Genomic DNA, 24,917 nt, shown 5'->3' on the forward strand with positions numbered 1-24,917 from the left:
AAGGCAGGAGGAAAGTGAAGTAGAGAAGGGAGGAAAGGCTGCATTACATTTTAATTTGTAGAAAACCATATGTAAAGTAATGTACCTGGTTTACGTAACTGCTCTGTAGGGTTAGGGATGGAGGATGTTACACATGCTGACAGTGAAACTGAGCTTTACGAGGCCAAATCATCAGTGGAGTTACACTGATATGGGCTCATACAGGTTATAGCAATCTGACCATTTGTGGACTAAACCTATCTATAGTTTGTAGTGACACTAAACTTTCAGAAACATGTACAGTTGCACCAAAGAGTATTCATTTTATATATTAATAATGGATCAAATGACTGTGTAATGTGATTGGAGTCTCTTATGAAACCAAAGAGAATTATCACACAAACACAAGTGGACAGAAATAGCAACCTTTATATTGACATATTTCATAATTACAATGAAAAATAGCAACCGTTACCACGGCTTGTATGTCGAGAGAAAGTGACAGTAGGATGGATAGGTCACTAATTGGCTCTGGCAAAATGAAACAAAACAACCCTAGCTCCCCAACAGGAATGGGCAAACATGAACATAATAACGGACTGAATGAATGAATAAAATGTATTTCTGGCATTTCCGTGTAATTATGAGACTTTTAATTTAACAGTCTCCAGATTATTTAATCTGGTGCCACCCCTCAAGACAAATTTCACATGTCACATTTTTAGCCCTTACTGTGTTGTTGTTTGTGTCCAAGACTTTGACATTGTTGGTTGTAGTGAAAACTGCAACCTCTAGGAGACACTAGGAAGGCACTTTAACGTCAGCTTTTATGGAATCTGTGTGGAATTTTTCTGAAAAATCAATTTAGTAGCATGTTTGCAACAACACTAACAGAACTGTTTTGTAACAGCTGTTGCATATTCATCAATAATCACTCCATAATTGCCTAAAAGACCATCATTTACTTTATAGTAACACTGGACTAAACAGATGTACATGTTGTATGATGACTCCAGGCATTGCAGCTTCCCTTATCTAATGAGATTATTTCTGCAAAGCAGCAATGTCTGCTGTAAACATTTCTATACTGTAACTTTGCAGTATCTGCTTTTAAACAGCTGCAAATTCTGGTTTTCACAATTGGCAGTAGAATACACAACACAAACATAAAGTATATCAGTAGTAGTTTGTGTTTTGTGTGTATTATCATAAACAAACCACAATATAGCAGCATACTTAAAGCTTTACAATCTTCCACTGAAATATATACATATTTTTATTTACTAGCATCATTGAAATTTGCTTTGCACTTATTAAGCTCAGCAGTGAGATAAAGGTGTTTTGTGCAGCATACAGCAGCAGTGGTAGCACAAAAGCCACTTACATGCTCACTGCAAGCATGTAACACCCTACAAAGCTCTTCACACCCTGTTCTTACATAATGTGTCACAAATCCACTGTTCCACCAAGCCTCAGTGGGAGAGGTACAGAGTGTTTGTATCTGTGTCTGTGTGTGGTTGGGGGTTATAGGAACATAGCTGTGAGAATTATTTAATTTTATGGCTGATTCTATGATTAATACAATTTACAACAATGTTAAGTGTAATTATAGCCACAGGCCAGAGACAAGGAGCTACTGCCACGGCTTGAGACTGAAGCCAATATGAAAAGTACATTACAGTGAATGCCACCAACGGCCACTAGATGCTGGCTCTAACTGACTCCCATTCACTCAAGAGTCAACTTCTCCTTCAACTTTTTTCCTCTAACAAGTATGCTGGTGGTCATTTTGGAAATTATTGCTCTGTTTACAAGACTTGAAAACGTATAGTAGGCTATAATGTATGCTGTGTGGGCATTGACTGACAGTTGGCTTACCTGCTGCTCTCCCAGGCTCGGGGACTGGCACAGAGTCGTACTATTGTCACAATTTTTCTTAACATTAAGTGTTTGATGTTACTTGATTACGATACCTGCCCTGTTAGCACAATTTAGCTAAAGTAGCTAATATTAGCCCAATGCTGTGTCTACAATCTCATACTTCTGTACTTACATTTAACATTTTTAGTGCATAAGTGTGTTCACACTGAGAAGTATGGGAAATGCAGTGCACTGTGAGTACCCGGACAGTGCACTCAAAACGGTCAAATTTACGTGTACGTTGTAATTACAGTGAACATCACCACATTATACAAATTTAAGTTATACATGTGTTTTTTAGCACTAAGCACCACTATACTGTTGTCGGATATAAGCCATCCATATGTTTTTTGGGTTAATTTAGCAGTCTGTAATGATTTGGTAGCACAAACGATAACGTGAATGCTAACGCTAGCTAATGCTAATTTGCGATCGTCATTTCCAGTCAGTGCACAACGGCTGTGTTTGATTTGAGACAACACTACCCTGTCAAAATTTGCACACCACGCCAGTAATATATAGTGTACACAGTGTACTACATGAAAGTGTACTAACAGAAGTATGTGATGTGAGACACAGCTCAAGTGTGCACCTCTCAATGTTCCCAGTAAGCTAGCATTCACTTCTGTCTGAGGTAGCGGGGTGTGTTTCCAGAGTGTGAAAGGCAACACCCCTAACTCCTTATTTGTAAGGTCCTTGTTCCAAACGGAAAAGATGGCGCCAACCATAAGCTGCAACTCTGGACTTCCAACTGGCTCCAAGGCAAACCAATGGATGACATCTCACCTTGCTACATCTAATGTTTATATACAGTCGATGGCCAGAGATGACTAAGTAGGGCAATCGGATGGAGTGCCATGAAATGTGGTACAAACCTTGGGGGTGCTCAGAGAATGGATCCCAATAACTTTCGTGATCCCCTGAGTTTTCAACTAGGGCCACCTGCAGGTTGACATTGTTTGAGTTATCATAACTTTTTTCTCATTTTGTGCTCAGAAAATGCAAAATATATAAAGTCCTTCATTATTTGTGACAGTGTGGGTATAATTTAAGAGTTTTATTTATAACTATCTAGATCTCTAGGCTCTCTGTGTTTATTTGACACTTTAAAGCGAGGCGATTTATTAGTAATTCAGTCAGATGCATTATCTTACATTTGAAGGAATCTCAAAGGGGGATCCTGCTATCACCAGCTGTAGCTTTGGTCTATTATGGATTACATGATTGAATAATGCTATGTCAGACTGAAAAGGAGGATATTGGCACTGAAAAAGAATGTTCATTACAACTTTACAGAAACAAACATCGGCAGATTTTATACTGAGGCTTCTGGTGGTTGATATTCATATGGCTTCTTTAAAAAATGACTCTCTGAGGTACTTGACATGTATTATTAGTTATGGTGGAATCAGGCAAAAAGTCATTTGTTTTTTGCTCCCTCCAGGTCTCAGTTCTTTCATGTCAGAGGGTGAGTTACAGGTGCATACTGCTGCCACCATGAGAAAAGATGAGCTCATAACTGTAAATGATAAATAAATCATATTTAGAAGTCGAATAAAAGTGTTCATATCTATTAAAACACTCATTATAAAGATCAATGTCTCTTAATATAGTAATATAGTGTTTTTATTTTCCTCATGTTCATGTTTTATGAAAGAACATATCACTTTATCTTGTGATTTTAACCTTTAGAGACATTAGGAGCACATCTCAAGCTATTACCAGTATGTCTGTTCTGTATACAACTAAATAAAGAAACTGTGTAACTGACAAACTTGATTTTGCTGATGAAATGAACGCCAACAAACCACAAAGCTGATCAATAGCGTACTGAAGTATTGGCAGCTAAAGCTGTAAACACTAGATCAAGATACAAGATAGATGCAAGATGCGTGCTGATCAGTTCACTAGCCCCTTTCAGAGGTTGTTTCGGTAGTTAGTAGTTACTGGCACAGTGCTTGACCTGTGGAAAAATCTTGGATTGTGCTAAAAATAATAGATCAGTTCAAATAAATGACTACCATTATGTGGAGAGGTCTGGAGAAGCTAATCTAATTAATTACTGTATTCCTGGCATCACCTCTCATCTCGATCTTTATCAGTTTGTCAATCAGAAAGCTTGTAGGGTAGACGATAGATTACTATTTTATTTTGTTTATAACATTACATATATATGTTATCTCGAATAACTGTTGATTTTAGCAGCGCTTTTTAAACTATTCAGACTAACACGCTGTTCTGTAAACAGCTTTTGGGGTCAACAACAACTTAATCATGTGGATAAATGATTTAACGGGGTGAAATATAGTCATCAAGTCAAAATCATTTCTGTTGTGTGAGCACCACAAGGCTGCGTCTTATACCTGTTTTATACACTTTGTACTCAAACAACAGATACATTATAAATTATGTAGACGGCACAGCATTGTTGAACTTTTTTTTTTAAATCTGGTGTTGAGAGATTAGATGGTATTAAGATAACTGTCAGTGTAAAAAACAAAAACATACGTGAAGTTGGGTAGTTCAGAAGTATTTAGCAATGGAGTTTCCTCTTTTGGATAATAAGGTAAAATTTAATTTAATTTTATTATAACAAGAAGTTTTTTGTTTTAATAATGTGACAACCCCTAACATGAGAAATATGTTGTAATATACAGAGAAGAAAAGATACTGTAGCCTATAGACATCAAAGAAACTGACACTGACTCATTCACACAATTTGATTAAAATTGACTCATGCTTGTATTGAGCACAGTAGATAGACGTGTTCCCTAAGATGAATATTGAAATGTACAAGGCAGTACAGAAGGAACAGTCAGACCTCTCAGAGGTATAGCATCATTTCTCATTGATCAGCTAAAGACATAGGAGGCTGATACAAATCTTGGATTGTGATTTAGATGAATATATTGTACACACTGCAAGTATTATACACTGAGGATTAAGAAAGTCCTGGATCACAGAAATGTCACTATGTTTAACTGGACATTGAAAAAAATAATGTGAAAAGATAATGCTATAATGCTACAACAAATCCTTAAATCCTGCAAAATTCAAGGCCATGGCAATGGGAAAACATTCACCCCTCTAATATAACCCCACTAATGGTCCCATTGCTGTTAGGATTAATTTACTCCACTCAGGATTATGAATTTGAAAAACTGCAGCTGTTTATTTTCAGTTAATGACAAAATGCTAAACAGTCATCATATGTTGCATTGTAATGTGCCACCCACCAGCAGTCTATAAAACCATTCACTCACTCATTCACTCTCAGCAAAACTCATAAACGCATAAAAGGGTACACGAAGCATTAATAGTAGAACAATACAAGTTTGTGAGCAGCTCAACAAAAAATATAAATCATTAAGAGGTAAAAGCTGTTAAAAGTGCTGGCCTGTTACTGAAAATTCTGTGTGGATTTCTTATGGGGGCACCTGCTGCACACACACAGGATCTTCTTGTTGTAACAACATATACAACATGTAAGCATCTTGTAATAATGATAAACCAAGTCATTTTTCAATATTTCAAGTAACAATTGTAATAATTGCTGAGTAATTTGTGACTAATTTTAAAATGATTGCAACATATTTTAGCAGGATATTTACAACTTCTCAAAAAAGATGTGGCAGGAGTAAAAGGCTAGTAAACACTGTAGAGTAATTCGAGTTCTGCTGTCCAGTCAAACTCACTCTGTTGTGTAAACCTTTAGTATTTAGCAGTTATTTTCAAATGCAATTTATCAAGAAATTTCCTCTATTTCTCCCTGACTGCACAAATCATCTGCATCCCTGCATGTCATGTGTCGCAAAATGATGCACAGTGTTTAGTGGGAAGAGCTAAAGAGACAAAGTGTAGCTAACATGTTGTATTAGCTTGATGAGCTCACAGCCATTAATGGATGAAATGAAACACAAAAGTCAGAAAATATCAGATATACTTTTTTTTGTCTCAGCCGGCTGTGGGGGCACGTCAGCACGTTTGTTAGCTGGCAGGCTACCAGTGTTAAATTGTATGTAACAACGACAGAGTAAACAAACTACTGTAGTTACAGTCATGGTTAGACAGCGTGTTGCTAACAGGGATTTTGAAGAGCAACTAACAGGTCCAAAGCATTATTTTCTGGTATGTTTACATGCTGTTTAATGTGCTGCAGATTAGCAGCTTTTTAGCTATCTGGCCTGTCAGCTGACATTAGCAGTGCACTTTTTCCCATTGAATGTTTGTTTGGTGGCTCGTTCAACAAGCTAAGGTGTAGGACAAGACGTGTGTTCATGTTTGTAAGTTAGATAAGAAAGTGACTTAGCAGAAAAGCTAATGTGGGTTGTCGTTCAGAGTCTGTGGCTCTTGTGTTGTGTAGCAGGATGCAATCAGGCTCAGTGTGACCGTCTGTTCTGTTAATGATGAAATGCCATGTTATTGCTTAATTCAAGATTTGATTTGCTCTATTGAGACTCCAATTAAATTAAATAATTTGAAATATAAATGTTTCCCTTTTGGCGTCTGATAATTTCTCAAAGGAGAACACAAGGGATTTACAGAGCTGATATGCTGTAGTAGAGAAAAAAATCTAATTTAATTTCAGTTGGACTTTAAAGTAATTTGACAAACTTCTGAACTTTCTTTAACCTTATTAATTTCATTACTTGTGTTAGTTATTTACAGGTTGTACAGAACTCTGACATAAAGCATGTAGTTCCAAGATTTTCTTATTTGAAAGTACACTTAAGTTAAATCGTTTGGTTCCAACAACACTGTGGAACTATATCCCACAGAGACTCTTTTTGAATGTTTCTGCCTCTGTCATCTCACTTTGCATAATGCCTTTGACCCGCTAGGTCACGTTTATAAATTACTAGCATTCGACATTGCTGCTGTATTAACATGAGGCACTGGGGAAACATGGATCATTGTGAGTCTAATCACTCAACTGACCAATGGGATTATCTACCATAAATTCTATTTTCTTTGAGCTTCCCTCTAAACAGTTGTAACCTACATACAAATTAACTGAACTGCCTCCTTCAAATCCTCACCAAGAGGGATTCCGCTGTTTGAAGTGGTCAGGCTATACAAGGATCTTGACCTTTTCTTGGTTGCCTCTAGCTGTCAGTCGTCTGCACTAACACAGCATTCACACACTAAGTCCTTGCTCAAAGAGTTGTTCTGTTCTCACATAGTGTGGTTGGAATGACAGACTTCAACCGCAACTCAGTAGTAATGCATCAAATACATTTTGAATAGTAAAGTCTTGCTGGTTTCCTTGCTGTTTGTAATCTTGGATGATTAACTCTAGAAGCAAATCTCTCAACTCATCTCAAAGATAAAAGGCATTCACACAGTACCCAGCCCTGAAGATCTTGATCACAGCTGTATTCCCATGTCTTACTCAGTAAATTAAATCTGACATATCTGACACTAATTCAGAGCCTAAATTTAATTCATTCCACCATTAGCAGCCTAGTCGAACTGCTAATGATGCATGTGTCTATCCGTATAGACTCACCAATAAGAATTACTTAATATCTTGTGCCATTTTTACCACCTGGTCACATCAAACCAATAGTACTGAAAATACTATGAGTTACTCAGAGTTGCACTGACAAATTTTCATAAATTGTTCCTGAGTTGAGAGGCAAGGGGGGCGCAATACCATTGGGTCCTGCCTTTGAACAACCCTGTATTTATACACTCTGTCTATTACTATTAGGCCTTTTACCAGGCTTACTGCCCCCATCCTTCACACTCACACACTGACAGGTGCAGAGATGCCCGCTGATCACGGATGCGTTTTGGATGGTTATTCTGTAGTAAAATACTTAAGGGAGAAGTTTTAATAATGCCAGATTTTTCACCTATTTGGTGAAGATTTGGAGATTGTGTGTTAAATTTTGGAGATTTCATTATGTATGGATTTAACAGAGATTAAGTTTTGGAGAGTGTTGAAGCATCTGAAAGGTCAGCCGATCTAGGAAGTAGGTGAGAGAGGTAGTTAAATACCGAAGACACAGTATCTGCAATCAAACTACCTTTAATGAGTAACACAAATTGTACATGTACGTGGGCCGCATGGGCACTATAGCAATGAGAGGCCCTGAATGAGATTACAGGATCAATTTTATACCAAATAGGTTGTCACACAAGTATACTTATTTGGTAAGATTTGATAAGGAAGGCTTTGTTCAGCTGTGGCCAGTCACATAGGCAACAGGTTCTGAAACCTTCAAGGATAAGTTTTGGAGCATCATATGTCTCTGTCACTTACAATAATCTCCACTTTGGTTACCAGTATTTGCTGTTCTCATGTGCTCAGAGTGGGGTGATACTGTCCAATCAAAGTTATGCGCATGTGTTATGTTCATGCACTCTTTGCCTTAGCTTTCTACAAATGAATGTCTGTCTATGACCTGTCCAAAAAAACAAACTGTTGCTTACTAAGTTTCTTTTCTACTGGGTCCTTTCACCATCATCCACTGTCAAGGCTTTCACACACAGCAGAACTCAGTCTCCATGCGTAGATTAAACACACGGTTTATATGATTACACATACATAGCTGATCACACAGTCGTATGATTAATGCAGTTATTTCCCTAACAAGGGTTTGTGCTTTTTATCATCTGCTCCTTTCATATCCTCTCACATTTCTAACATCATTATGAGTGTTAAAAGCTGTGCTTTATCGGTGAAGAGAGGTTTAAAGACTCTGTCAGCCAGCAGTTCCTGGCAGTGTAAAGTATTTCTATGATGAAATAATTGTGGGAGTAGTTTAGATTTATCAAGCAGCTACTAGTGATTTATAGTGTGGATTGCAGTCAGCTGTGCTTTATCATAGGGCAGGAGTTTTGATGTTTTGTTTGTGTGTGTGATGTTGGCTAACTAATGCCTGGTGTGTGCTGCACTTCATATTGCACTTCACACAAGTAGATTAATTCATTATTAAATCCTGATCTATCATGGATCAGGGCTGGTTTGACCACGATGGATCAGTTGATGTAACAGTCCAGTCTTTGTTGCACTGAATGAATTTTTAGACTCGGCCAATAAAATGCTGTCAGATAGGGGCCCGCTCAGGTTTGGCTGCAGGGTGGGCCAATACATTTACATTAAGGTATGGTATCTACTGCATCATTACTGTGTATGACATCATGTAAACATTATTTTGGTAACAAACGCCTTCATAGGTAGTAATGCTGTACTTATAAAGTCATTCAAAATCAACTCCTTGCAGTCAAAACAGAGACATACAATCAGATGTGTTCACATACGTCTGTTAAAAAATGCAATCAAACAGGGCTGACTGCAATCAGACATTGGCAAAACACAAACACATTCAGTTATACTTTCTCTCTCTCTCTCTCTCTCTCTCTCTCTCTCTCTCTCTCTCTTCTCTTTCTCTTTCTCTTTCTCTTTCTCTTTCTCTTTCTCTTTCTCTCTCTCACACACACACATGACACTAATTTGTCATTTTATCAGCAGGAGCCACACAAAGAAAAAAGGAGAAAATGAAGGTATGCTGTTCATGCACTTGGATACACATGTTCCTTGAAATGTCAAAGGGAAGTTAATATCTCTGATGATGACAAGCAGTGCAGAGAAAAGCATGGCACACAATTGTTAAGCACATAAATTACGAAAATGTACGTTACTGTATGTTATTGCTTTGTGTTGCATCATGTTTCTGATTGAGACAGGGTATGAATGAATGCATGTCGAAAAATAGAACTAAAAAAAAAAAAGCAATATTAGTGCTATTACAACTAGTAACACCACAGGGAGAGCTGGGATGGGAGAAAAATACAACGACAGACTGATGTGTGGATTAATATTTAATATTTCCAACAACCTTTTTATCCTTCAATCCTGTGTACAAGTGAGTCATTATGTGCAAAACAAAATCGATAAGCAAAACCTCATCTAGTGAGTCAACGAACATATCCAAGATAATGTGCCGATGCAGTTTGGGGTCATTACAGTGGGGTCTGTTTCCTAATGAAACTCTTTCTCACTGTCATGGTGGCCATCTGTGTGACCTAACTTAATATGCATACATTTCTTATTGAATCAAATGGAAACATATGGCTGTTAGCCTAGGCAAATGGAACATGGCATTTTCCCTTTTATTGCAATCTTAGTGAATTTGGGCCTCTGGCTAGCTTTGTACAGTGCAATGTGGGTTGTCATTGTCTGACAAATTTAATCTAGGATTTGCTACTCCAACTTTTTGACACGGATGGCCAAAGGCAGAAATCTAGCCCCTTTTCAGCGCCATGGGCCAAATATGTTACTGGCCGTTGAAAAAGTTGGAAATATCAGAGGTACATGACATAAAACATGAAAGACGCACTTTGATGGTTTTAACCTTATCTGTTTGTATTTGTAGTATAACATGCTTTTAAAGGCCTACAGTATTACCAAGAGAGAGAAAAAAAAAAACATGGTGTCAAAGCTTTATTGAACACCAGCTTCATGTAACGGAAGATATTGCTATTTTTGCAGCATGTTTTAACCCTTTTATTGCACACCAAGTATCAATAAATTTAACTTATAAAGACTTGGAATTAATCCATCACTAGGGCTGCGCATGGTTTTATTTTATTTTTTAACACTAATGCCAATACAATACATTTTTTAGTACAGATAACAAAATATATACTATACCATATACTATACTTTTTTCAAAAGCTTACTAAGCAGCTATATAATAACTTTGCGTTATATAAATCAGGATGTCACTGTTTGACATTATACTGTTTTTGATTCTTGACGCAACTGACAAATTGTGGTCAGTACCATAAAACTATTGAGGTTTGATTCACAGCCCCATTCATCAGTTATTTTCATTTCATTCATATTTAATTTAAATTATTGTGGAAATGCAGATGTAAGCAGTGGTCAGTTTAGACTGTTAGTGATGCATTGTATCTGATGTTCAAATACAGAGATTTAGTTGTATATAAATTCAAAGTATATTGTCAGACACTCAGTTATTTTTATACTGTTATAACATCACATGTCAATGTTAAACATGATCAAAGTTCCAAAACATGAGGTGACCATATTTAAAATGCTCCCTGGAAGTCCAAATTCAGGGCTTCAGCTTGGTCTGAATGCTTTGTTTGCAAAGTTACCTCTACTTCCTCTTCTTTGTCAGATTGTTTGTACATGTCCACAAATGGCCATCTGTTCCGTAGTCTTTGTTGCTAATGTTGTTCAATTAGTTGTTCAGGTTGTCCACTCACATATTTCATCTCGAATATGTATGGATGTATTTGAGAAGTTTCCATTTCGAGAACAGAACAAGAGAAAGAAGTGAATGCTACTATTACTGTTGGTTACAAGGGTTAACCAATCAGAACAGAGTGGGCTCATCAGGAGGGGGGCCAGGACACAGGTACTGTTGCAGCTACATGCAATTGGTGGGCAGGGCCATTCATTTGGGCTGACTGGAAGCACCTAGGTCCATTGCTGCTAGTCATTATAAAGGCTGCCACCTTAGTTTCTATTCCTTAGTTAATTTTGGTACATTGCGTTGCCTTTATTTACCATGGTCCTTCGAGCTGGTTTGTCCCCTTTGTGTTTTCGTGTTAGAGGTTACTGATAAGCAACCAACTCAAAACTCAAATGTCATAAAAAATAAAACAGATGAAATAAAACAAAAGTTCATTCATATTTTCTATCTCAAACAAGTCTCTAAATTGATTTTCATGTTGTTCTGATATCAATGAAAGCTGGTAGCTTTTTGCTTTTTGTATATAGGAAATCATATACGTATTTTATCGCTCCTAGTGAACAATAACTCTCCAGTCATTAGGCCGTCCTATAATCTAATAATATTTTCCAGAAGCCCCTGTGGTTTTTGACTGCATAGCCTATCAGGCCAGTAAATGATTGCCAGTGATTTATTCCTTTTTCCCGACCATGTAGTGCATGGTTTCCAGGGATAGATGGATGCAGATAGTTTCCAGACAATATATTGTATCTCATATTGCTTGGGAGATTGAAAACATGTGCAGTTTAAAGCTTTGCTGAATACTAACTCTGTTGGGAGGTTGAGCTAGACATTTGCCATCTAACTTTTCCATGATGCCTCCAATACACTTTACATTGGATTATTTTTTCTCAACTACCTGCTCAGATTCTTCTGTTAGACTTCTGATTTTTCATCTGTTCAGTGGACAAATGGACGGTAATAGTGCCTTTGTGTTTGTGTGTAAATGCAGCAGCTAAAAGGCAAATTAAGTGATAGATTTAAACATTTGAAGGAATGCATTAAGTGCAGCTCAGACTAGTAATTATATATTACTCCCAATATCTCTGATGCACCATTATCATGTCTGTTTCAAATATGAGAGTTTATCTTCTACTGTTCTCATACTGCTCTGCAGGACTTTCAGTGGTATATAATTTTGTTTCACTAAAAGCGTCAATGGGAGAGTTTTCTTTGAAGGAATTATTAGTCTTCTTCTTCTGCCCATTAGTTGGTTAACTTGATGTGTCACACTTTTTGTTGAGCTATCAAAAAGGCCCAGTTACTGAGGAAGCATAGTGAATGCATCCAGTCTGCATTGAAAAACATCAACACAGAGCTCCACCTTTTATTTTACAAAAGGACAGAGAGGACATGTGTTTAGTTTGTCATTTTGAGTTTTCTTGTGCTCACAAAATTTTTGCTCTGCCATCACAAGGAAATATTCTGACATTATTTAGGGTCCTTTTAAACTCTGGAATAATAATTTGATTTTACTGGAAGGACATGAATGTTTTCTTTTGTGATCATAAGATTACAAAGTCACAAATCACCACATTTAGCTTTGGCCCTCTTTCTTAAATCCCTGCTTCGCTCTATTTCTGATACTTTGATAGTCAAATCCCAGCTAAACAATGGATCATGTTCATTTGTCATGGTCATAACCAAATGAATGACTGGTGATTTATAAAATATCATATTTGTTTATATATAATTTAGAGTGATAAAAGTTTATAGTGCTTTCACACACTGTACAAACTTGCACCTTGCAAAAAATGTATTAATGAGGCAAGGCAAATGTATTTTTGTTCCTAGACCAAGTTAGGCTTTCAGAAGTATAAATAATGACCATAAACAGCAAGAATTAATGGGTTACAATAAACAATTGTCAAGTTAAATTGTCCTTGTAATTGTCCGCCTACGGCACAAAAGCTGTTAGTTTGCAAAATATAGTAAGCATCAAGAAATAAGCAACACCCACACTGTAACTGAAGTCAAAAAACTGAAGCCAGTTTATTTTCAGGGTTTAGCTCTTTGACTAAGAATCATGTATCAGTGTTAATTTTATTGTTGTTGCTTGGTAAAGCGAAAAAAAAAAGTTGGGATTTGGTTTCATTCGTACTTTACACCCATATCTTCAAGTCTGTTTTCCTCCGTTTTGCACTCATAACTACAGCAATTGTGTGCTGGGCTCTGAGTGCTGCCAAAACACAGGGGACACACTCAATAGCCTACTGTGCCTGAACACATCATGTGTAGACACAGTTGGAGGACTGAAGCTGCTGCTCTGCTAACATGCTGCTTTCGCTATGCAGCCTGTGTAGACACTGTGTGAGACAGTGAATAAGAAACTGTTCCAGTATCAACAGTGACATTTTTTTTTGCTTCTGCTCTTCACGGTGGCCCTCTGACACACCTCCCCCTCAAGACTTTTATGCCAAAACTACACTCTGAAATGTTAAAAAGCTTCATGTTGCAGCTTTAAACAGCTTTTGCTTGCCCACCACGATGTCAGAGACTTTTTTTTCTGTGGGACCTCTGACAGTGTCCTAGGTGGCCACGGCACATGGCTGTTGTTGGCCATTAATTAGTGTAAAGCCCTCCTGCCTCCCTGTACCATCTTCCAGCATGTCAGAGTTGTTTATTTAGCACAACAGGAACAATTAAGCAGCTGACAAGGTGGCCATTCCCGCTACGTCCACTTGCTTAAAACACAACTTAGTAGACACCTTGCAGCACCCTGCAGCTGCCTTGTAACCTTCAGTGGATGCCTTGAACAGCATTTTGTAGTGTGTTGGCGTATTATCATAACCAGATGCCCATTCTACCGCCCACCTCTGCACATCTTTGAAAAATTAGGTTCAGTCGTGAATATTAAAGACATCGAGGCTCATTTATTTATGGCTGTGTTTGGGCCACCAAGGGATGCTGATTTGAATCTCGTTTGTTAAGCTGTCTATCCTTATCTGTCAGCATCAGAGGATGCAATTTCTCTCTTCCTACCTCATCCTCGTCTCCTAAATGGCAGGGATATTTAGAGGTGCTTGACAACTGAGGCATGCAAATTAGCAGTTGATGTATTTTCGTAACTATGTAGGCAGAAAGTGAAACAGGTTATCAAAAAGACTATCCATAAGTTGGTGGTTTTTTTTGTTTTGTTTTGTTTTCTCAACTTCAACTTGAAAGCTTGGCAAAACAGCAGCTCTCTCCATAACATCTAGTGTATTCTAGAGAAGTAGCTTAATTTATGTAGCCCTGCCTCTTAATTTGATGTGGTAACATAGAGCAACACATCGTCAGCATATTATAAGCAGAGCTCTTTAAAATTAAGTGTAAATACAATGATCCCCCAACCTCATTAGTAAGTTGTAGCTTCATATTGGCCCACTGGTTTATAATAGCTGTCATATTTCTTAAGTGGGATGCTGGTGCAATGTGATCCTTTTCCACATAAAAACTAATCAGCATTTGACAGCGGAGACTAAATTTGATGGCCATTCCATCTACTGAGACCATTAAAGGCCAGGACTGTGTATACAATGACAAGAAGTAATTTGTTTTTTTTATCCTGATAGTGTATAGTGAAAGACAACCAAATCTATGTCCAGGACAATGGAAAGACAAGAATGTTTGTTTCTTTTGTTTTTCGGAGGGTTTTTTTTGGCTTCTATTGCCTAGTTTGACAAAATCTGTAACATGGTCCATGACACCATGCTAGTTGACATCCCTAATCCTGGATGTCCACCTCTGGCCCTTCCTTATCACCTTTGGACAGCATATAGGTCATGAAAGGCCACAAGCTAATATTGGTTGATTTGATTGGTTCAACATGTAGTGTGACATGTGTCTCCAACAACTGGTGATTTAATTTTGTCACTTTTACTATTTGTGATCACGTAGCCTTGAGTGTGTCTGGGAGCATTCTTGTGCATCTCACTATAAAAATGTTGCACCTAGGACAAACATCATGAGTAGCCACCACTGGCAAGCTGCCAAGTGTTGGTTTTGTATTGTTCATTTAAAATAGACCAAAGCCCCACTCAGGGCTTACCGTCAACCACAACAATTGATGCAACCCCAAAGCAAAGTCTGAAATGTTATTACTGTAGTTTTTCAAGTCAACGTAGCTGAGACCTAGAAATGATCCATTTTTCATTCTTCAGGCAGAGATATTGTTTGTGAAACAAGGAAGTGCAGCAATCTAAGTGGTAGCTGATGACTGATGACTGATGTGACCAATTTTTCTCAGCCCACAGGCTTGTTGAGCAGTTTCCTTGGTCACTCATCTCTCTCTCTATATATATATATATGTATCCTTGGACATATATTAAGTGGTTTTGGTCCACCAGCTGCTGCATGTTACCACTCATCAAATGTTATGTTATACATGAACAGGACATAACCAATAAACATGAATAGGAAGGTGTGTGTTCTTTAAATTGTGGGTTAAAAATGAATTTAAAAAGAACACTCTGCAAACATTTTGAAGTCACAACATTCACTGAGCTTAATGAATCCATTGACTTTACTCCTTTTTTGTAAAGGTGTGTCCTGGAGTAGTGGTTCCCAAGCTTTTGTTTGTTTTGTTATTTTTCTCTTATATTTGTTCTTGCACAAAGCAACAAGAGGGAATTATGAAAATCCACATGGGATTCAACAAACTCTTGTAACTTTCAGCCTGATGAATGTCACCTGTTTATTACTAGGTGTGCGTTTGTGAGATGTGATCTTTTACATAATCCACATCCCTAAAATCTCCACATAAGGCTCCATGTTCCGCTCTGTTTGTGGGTGAGTTTCATTGTCAAAAAGGTTCCCAAAGAGTAAAAACACTGCACAACTTCAAGTCTTGCTTTCAGAAATTAGAAGACAAACATGGAACAAATTTAGGAGTGACAGTAGGACATCTGAAATGATAACAAAATATGAATTCAGCTAACATGTCATTAGAACAGCTCTGTACTGTGACAGAAATAAAGAGGGAATGCTTTGACGTGAAGTTAGATGCTAAAAAACATCTTTCTAAAGCGAAGTACTTTGATGGGAGGCAGTCAAGACATGACAGTCACAGAGATATTAGAGGAGAGTATTATAGTCTACGGATGATGTTGTACTGTCAGCTGCAAAACATCATACTCATCATCATCATCATCATCATCATCATCATCATCATATCATACTGGACACAGACCTGAGGCAGCTCTAGGAGTGTGTGGAGTCTCCTAGCAACTACTGAAATGTAGAAGTTTCTGTGACAAAATATGGCCATAAAAATCATAAAATCTAAAAACCCTTTCAGTGAGTTGGCAGCCATGATGATGATGATATGGTAAACAGAATATCAATTTTGCATTAAGTTTGTTTTGCCAGTTTTTGATGGGTTGTTAATTTCTGTATCATATTTAAACTCAAATTAAATCCATTTAGGACATTATAGTTGAAAGTCAAACAAGTGTTTCTCAGCAGTGAAGAAAGGCAGAGATGATCTATTCATGACACATACAACAGGTCTGGACCACTCGTAAATTTTGTTTGTATCTAAGAGAAAATTCTACAGGGAGAAAATTGATGAGTGGCACAAATGTTCTTAAATCACTCGTTCGTGCATTTTAAGAAGGAATCTGTTGGTACGAGTGCTTCTTGCGTGGGGCCTTTTGTATCCTTTCAATCTTCTTGTGATGTCTCACATTTATCTTACGTGATCTTGGTGGGGAAACACAATAAAGGCTTCTCAACATCCAAATTCGTTCATGTATTGCTCGTTTAAGAAAACTGTCAGATTATAATAAGGTTTTATATGTGGTGAGATAAGGTATATAGATCTGGTTGAATCTGTGGCTTTGTCTCTTGTTATAGCCCTGATTTCATTTATATTACTTCCCAGTTATTTATGTAGCCACACCTCCATCTTGGTTCCAAATAACACACCTGAAAGTTATTGTAATCATGTGCATTTAAAAATCTTTTTTTCCGCCAAAATGCTGTTTAAAAAAAAGGCTGTCCCTTGTCTCTTTGCATTTACACCATGGTAATCTATGTGTTCTTGTCTTTGTCCTGACCAGTGGTGAGTCAGAACCTGGTGACAGACAATGTGTCAGTGGTGGAGGGCGAGATGGCGATCATCAGCTGTCGGGTGAAGAACAATGACGACTCGGTTATCCAGCTGCTCAACCCCAACAGACAGACAATATACTTCAGAGACATGAGGCGTGAGTACCACTATGAGTCACATTACTGTCACTACTGTCGTCTTTTCATTAAGGTATGCTCTTGTGTCCTTGAATGTGCATTTTTAGGGTTGGTTTACTCTGTTAGACTGGAGGAAACCAATGCTGACAGATGGAGAACATGTAAACGCCACATGGAAAGAACCCAGATGTCAACCAAAGCTGTCACTACAGCAGCCAATCACTGTTTCAAGTTTAATTGTGTCAGTCTTTACATTGCAACAATGCCAACTTGCTGATGAGAGACCCCGTGGAACAAAATGACATACAAACATCAACCTAACTATAGTTGATGGGACTATTATTTCCCTAAAGTACTTTTAATTTGGAGGTGTTATATTTCTTTGACACTGTGGCTGTCAATGCCTCGATGCAGAATCAGGGTTTGCTCTGCTACAAATATGTAACATGATACAAAAAAAATACAAAAAAATTCCTTCAGTTGCATGTTTGAGCTTCACTATGCAGAATAACGCATGAGCAGAGTTTGACACTAGAAGGCCGTTTTCACATTCATCTGCTGAAGGAGGAAAGCTTCTTTGTGCTCACTGAAAATGTGAGTTTAGCTATACATACAAGCATGATTTGTGACATCAACACGAGTCTGATGTGAAAACATGAAGCCTCCAATGCACAAACAGTAAGAACAGACTTCTCAGTTAAGTAGGAGACATCTTGTATCCAGCAGTAAAACCTTTGAAATGAAACATTATTGTATATTCATAGATTCTGGATTTTTACATTAGGGAGAAGGAGCGGATGTCATTTTAAGAATTTTAATGATGTAATTCAACTTTTTTTGTGTGTGTGGGAAAAAAATGTATTAGACTCAAATTATTATTCAGAGCAGAATATTTTTATATGTCTCAAAACATGTCTGGAGGGGATCTTCAAGCTTAAGTATCTAGCCCAGTGGGACCACAGGGCTAACTTTATAATATTGGAATAATGTATGAATGCTCCCAAGTCATAATTACAGGAGGTTTTCCTGTTGTGCTTCCATTTTGGTGAAATGGCCTAAATAGAGCATTGAGGAACCTTTAACAGCAAAGCATCATGCTGCTTTGCACAGACATAAATATATAATCAACAAATATTGTGAGAACAGGAATTTGTCTGTGTGACATTTTTGAAACACAAACTACTCCCCTAAATCTAACATATTAGACAAAAGGACACAGGAGAGACAGTCTCAGTGTTAAAAGACATCAAATTTGACAGTAAAGTGTACGTAGCATATACTTTTCAACAGGGAGGAAGAGGGTATTATATGAGGAAAAAGAAGGTTGTAACTGGTAGGAGACATGATCTCCTGCGAGAGAGAGAGATCTGTCAGCATTGCCATGTCTTTTACGTAATTGATATTTCATATGTTTGATTGCAGCATGAAGCAGTTTGATGTGATCATATGACATGGAAATCAATCCCGGTGATGCATGTGCTATATTTATGTCAGTTTCACCAGATCATTTTGCATACAGTTATAAATTAGTTTAGACATTTAAAGCTTTTAAATCAACACAAATATAAAACGTGTAGCTTTACCAAAGCATGTGAATAGAGCCAGCAGTCAAGTTGCATAACATTAATTAATTTTCTCTCACGATACTTGTACTTCATGGGAGCTGCATTAAGTTTGACCCACATGTCTGCTGCAGGATTAATTCAGAATGAAGTTAATTCAATCTAGCAAACATGTTTCGCTTTCAATGTGTCTGCTTTGATAAAAAAAAAACTGCTCATAGCCCTAAACATTTAATGACCTGTTGTGTTTATTCTTATCCTGCCCAATTATCGTGTCACAGCTCTAATTAGCTGTGTTTAACTGGATATACACTGTTCTGTGCTCTGTCTTGACAGGTTTTTTTGTGCTGAATTGAACACATTGTAGACCTCTATAACTATATAACAGTAGAATTCTGTTGCAAGTACAAAATGTGCAGAGGTTGTTGTGGACATATGTTTACTTATTCATTTATAACTTTATATTGCTCTCAGCAGTTTGTATAATATTCTAACCTTGCCTCCTGAAAAAGTGATCATATGCAAGTAATTTGCATTAGCGAATACATTTTTAAAGGAAATGTTTTTGCCAATAACAAAGAAAATTGTATATGGAACATATCTGCAAAATGTTCACTGTTAATGTATTTCATTTTCTTACAATATGCACTACTGGTACAGCATGATAAATGTTCATGTTTAGGCACTTAAAAGCACTTGGGGTAAGAGTGTGTATTTAGAGTTTGGGTTAACCCAAGCCCCACTTTTTCAATACCATGATTGTTCTCTAACCTTAGCTAAATGTTTAAGTGGACAACGCACAGGACACTATTCTCAAAGCCATGTGCTTTTTTTCTGTCTATCTTGATTTCCTCGCTATGATTTCTGTATGCAGTTGTCACGGTTGTTTCCTCAGTAAAAAAAAAAAAAAAAAAAAATATGCCAGTGAGTGAATCCAGGCAGCCATTCTGTTTCCTCTAAAATGTGTTTGGAAAAGAAAATCAAATTAGTGGGATATAAATTTACTTTATAGGAGAAAGGGTGTTCTGAGAGTCTGCGTAATGGTTTGTATGTGTCATCTAAAAGCAAAGTTTAACTTGTACACAGGACAGGGTGAGTTTGAAGTTTGGAGTGGAGACATGGAGTTTAGCTGTTATTTTAGCTATAGTTCACTGTTTTAGCTACTGATCCTCTCGCTGTTCTATCTGCCTGACCTGTGTGTGTGTGTGTGTGTGTGTGTGTGTGTGTGTGTGTGTGTGTGTGTGTGTGTGTGTGTGTGTGTGTGTGTGTGTGTGAGTGTGTGTGTGTCTAACCCTACTCCCACATACTGGCACTAAACAAAGATGCATTGTCCAACAACTGATGGAAACCCAGAGAGAGCAGAGAAAGAGATGTTCTGTTTTTTCATTTAGAATTTGAATGAAATTGTTACACTCCATCATTGCGAGTTAAAATTAGATGAAATGTAATTTTAAACATTAGATACTTTCATAACATCACTGTCAGTGTAATTAATTAATATCTGTGTATATTTGAATTGATGTTACCTTTGTCTAATGTTCAGCATCTTCTTGCAGCAGTAAAACAACCTCCGGATGTTTCAGGCCATTAAATCAGGGTCCAAATCAGTTCAAACCTTTCTGCCCCTTTTTAAAATAATGTAAAAATAATAGATAATAGATCAGTGACTAATCTAATAGTCACTGAAAAACAATAAAAAATCAACAGTGATGAGGCTTGATGATATACTATTACTGATTTCAGTTGAGAATACACAAAGAAATGGAAACAAAGCCCAACGGCAATATAAAAAAACACAGTCAGTATGTCAAGTATGAATTTGTGTGTGTGTGTTTGTGTGTGTGTACAGGTAACCCAGTAGCAAACACAAGTTCTTTTTTCAGTGGTACTGATTCAAACATAGCCAGAAACACAAAGACTAATTTGCAAACACTTGTGAACACAGCTGGACTACAGCTGGAATAATAGTAATACATTAATAAATACTTAGAAAATCACTGCCATCACTGAGCTCATTCAACAACCTCCGCTATATTAGTTTAAAAAAAAAAAAACAAGAAATATGCAGGTATAGAGGACCAATTACCTTGTCACCTGCCATCAAGATTTCCATTATGTATAAAATGTATGTTATGCTGTGTACTTGAATAACGTTTTAATGGTAAAATACTTAGATCTATAAATAACTTGGTGCCTCAGTAGTCGAGTCAAAATGAACGAATGAGGAGCAGTTGCGGGGATCAGAGCACAGTGATGTTGCCATGCTAACAGGAGACACTAGTGCAGTATCTGAAAAATGAAGTACAACAGTGATGACACCGTTTGAAAGAAGACAGTGCTCTTAGGCCCTTTTTCAGATACAGCAGGCAGACAAGATGAGCAACAAGCTGGTTAAGTGGAGCATCCAGCGGATTAAGAAACAGATTTTTTTTTTTCTCAGAAAACGTGTCGAAACGAACTGAATATTGGACTTAAATACATTACTGTGCAAATGTTTTGGGTGCTATAAGTGAGGATGCTTTCAAAAACTAACTTTAAATGTCTTTAAAACAGGCACCAGTTCTCCTAGATACACTTGTGCACAGTTTTTCATGGTACTCGGCAAGTGGGTCTGGAGAAGTTGCCACAGTTCTTCTGTGGATTTAGTCATCTCAGTTGCTTCTGTCTTATCATGTTAATCCCAGACTGACCAGACGATGTTGAGATCAGGACTCTGTGGGGGCCAAACCGTCTGTTGCAGGACTTCTCGTTCTTCTTGTCTCTCAAGATAGTTCTTTATGACTCTGGCTGGATGTTTTGGGGTCGTTGTCGTGCTGCAGAATAAATTTGGGACCAATCAGACACCTCCATGATTGCATAATGGATAAGAATCTAAACATCCAAAGTCCCTAAAACCTTTGCACACTACTGTACGTCAAGTGGACGGACACACTTCAAGTGAAAACTAATGTTGCTCTGTGTCTGCTGGATGTGGAAGTGGGCAGTTGTTTGCTAACATATTCGCTGTAACAACTTAGTTTTTAGATCTCTCTTCTCCCTATTGGTTAAAAAATTGCTTAGTCCGGCTAATTTGTGACTGGTGAAACTGGAAGAATATACAGAAAATGAAATTAAAGCAGCAAAAGAATAAGGTTAAAGCAATAAGTAAAGATTAATTTGCAAATTCCCATTCTAGAGCGCCTTGTAGTGTTTCATTTAACACCATAAAACTTCCTTCTGACAGACTATGCTCACATAGTGCTGTAACATTATGCTGCATGTTCACTATAATTAGCTCCCCAGATGTTATGGAATAGCTAATATCTCTGAAACAGAATATTTCTATATCTTTTGACCTTTTTCTTCAGTAAAAGTCTTGAGGCACAAGCAAAAACACACACTATGCATGCACTCATGACTTGAGTCACTCATGAGTTTTTTTCTACTTTCTAATCCACCCGTGACTCCAAGGCCCCCTGCGGTGCCAGACCCTCCTCCACTACCACCACCCTCTCCTTAGTCATGTTTACGGCCTTACAAACACACCCCCTTCATATTATACAAGGGCACACTCACAGAGAGCCCTCATACGTATGCTAAACTGAGCTCTGTATTTATCCGCTGTTGTGCCGAGCGACGGTGAGCCGACTCCCACAAGCTGGCTGTCAAGGGCAAGGTGTTCTTTGACGTGGAGCTCCTTGATCTCATGTGATCCCTCCCAGGCAAGTTCGCTGCAGCTGCACTGCTTCATTATGACATGGCCTCCACCAAGCTGCCTCAAAACAAAATTGCCCCCTTCAAAATATCACATCTGCCATCTTTGTCTGAAATCCACAGCAGTGGATTTTGTTTGTGAGTGTGAGATGGAGAGCAGGAGACAGTAAAGACAGATAGAGAGAGAGAGAGAGAGAGGAAGGAGTGCTTTGAAAACTGGCTGTAGTAACATGCAGAGTAACCTGACATGGTCATTGATTAGTCATCCTACAACTACACTTCATGTCCGACCAAAGCAGTTCTGATGCGCTCTTCAGTTCTGTTAATTTTATCAAGTTCAAATGTCTATGTCATCTTTACGGCATCGCTCCAGAAAAACACCACTCAATAAAGACTATTCCATATCCATTAAAATGGGGATTTGCAAAAGAGAGAATAAGAAAATATGTATTTTTAGTTTCTAATATGGGTCAATATCAAAGCACATTGGTTTATACATTTCCTATAATGCAACTTGATAGTGTCTTTCAAATTCAAACGCCCACATCTTTCAAACTCCTTGACTCACAAGCAGGGTGTGTAGCTTCTTACTCTACAGCTTCTGCAGGGATTGTAGTGATCTCTTTTGGGAGGTGGTCTTGTGTTCCCCAAACCAAGATAACTTAATCAGGGGGTATTTTCCCAGATTTAACAAAAAGCTCCTCCAGAGCCAGAGAAGACATTATACAACTGTTTTCACAGGCTGACTACTACTCTCCATGACTGGTAAAGTGATATCTAAAGTTGGGGTGCTCCGTGAGGTTTTTCTGTAGTGTAGTTTGAAGCAGCTGTAATATCCTGTAATCCCCTGCACTGGCTTCAATAAACAGAATATTCCTCTTAACAGATTTTCCACCAGCAAAAGCAGTGTGAGAACATTGGTTCGCCATGTTGAACTCGCACAAAGCAACAGCATTGCTTCTATGAAAAGACAAACATAATGCTTAAGTACAGATTACCAACAATAGGTACAGATGGTGATGTCTCCACAGACAGCCCGTTCTCACTCCCAACTCCTCACATATCGAAGCTTGGTCAGGACGCCGTGGCGTCACTTTTTAACGCACTGGGTACCCCTTTAACATCATTTTTTAAACGTGTAAGTCTGATAGACTTCTGTTGAACTCCCACAGCGTATGAAATAGATGCTATAAGACCGATGACGTCTATATGAGGTGACAAATTTCAGCCTGGTCGCCAGAATAAAACGTTGGCGTTGTATGTTTCTGCAAACCACAGATACAATGAATATGTACATTTCAACACCTGTAATACGTATCATATCAACATTTCTGAAGTGACGTACTTCACATGACATCTGTATAATCTGACTTTATTATTAGGAGGTGGATGGCTTGCGACGTTGTTGGCAGAAAGTTGGAAATCAGCCCAGAGCACTTTGCTGTTTTTATTTTATTTTTTATTTTAACCCAAACCACGATCTTTCCCTAACCCTAACCAAGTGGTTTTTGTGCCTAAACCTAACCAGACCTCAACCACCTTAACTGTTGTCACAACATAAAATATAACTATTTTTTAACAGTCACCGCTAACACTAAAGGGGTACCCAGTGCGTTGAAAAGTGACGCCAGGGGGTCCTGACCGAGCCTCGATATGTGACGAGTTGGGAGTGAGAACGTGTTGCCACAGCACAATGACCTGTGTTAAAGGAAAACTGTTGTGCTCTATTTAGAATCAGAAGAAGAAGTGAACACTCAGCTGATAGATTGCAGCTCAAACTGCAATATGTTTCTGAGCAACATATCACATACATTTCTGTTACTCAATTTCAGACACAATTCTTTCAATAGCTAATGTTATGGCTGTGAGATTTACCAATTTTAGCTTTTTTTTTTGCATTACATTAATATTAATAATATAAATTTATAAAACCAATTAGCCAGTATTATAATTATTATTATAGTATTATTATTGCAAGTGCTTGCTCACGGGGGAATTGTTGGGTCTCTGTAAATTAAAGGTTATGGTCTAGACCTGCTCTATGTGAAAAGTGCCCTGAGTTGACTTTTGTTGGCGCTATATAAATAAAAATGAATTAAACTGAATTGAATAGGCAGGAAGTACATTTTTATATTTGACATAACAGACTTGACTGACACCCAAAGTCTTTGAAATGCACAAATATATATAATTTAGAATAAATTGCTAATTGTTGATAATTAGAAGGCTCATTTTTATCATTATGAGATGGCCTTAGGCCAGACTTATTATTATAAGCTAATATTTAAATTTCTCCCATCAGATTGACCACATTTATTTAATT

At 37.7% G+C, this 24,917-nt stretch overlaps 1 protein-coding gene across 4 annotated transcripts in view; it reads left to right on the forward strand.

Annotated features, from left to right (window-relative positions):
* Positions 1-24,917, forward strand: part of cadm1a (cell adhesion molecule 1a) — a 409,871-nt gene that overhangs the window by 290,296 nt on the left and 94,658 nt on the right. For all 4 annotated transcript variants that reach the window (XM_067608757.1, XM_067608756.1, XM_067608758.1 and 1 more), the window contains one exon: positions 17,213-17,359. In XM_067608757.1, the coding sequence (XP_067464858.1) occupies positions 17,213-17,359 (147 nt within the window). The remainder of the gene's footprint in view (positions 1-17,212; positions 17,360-24,917) is intronic.

The sequence above is a fragment of the Thunnus thynnus genome, chromosome 13 (genome assembly GCF_963924715.1).
Source record: "Thunnus thynnus chromosome 13, fThuThy2.1, whole genome shotgun sequence".
NCBI lineage: Eukaryota > Metazoa > Chordata > Actinopteri > Scombriformes > Scombridae > Thunnus > Thunnus thynnus.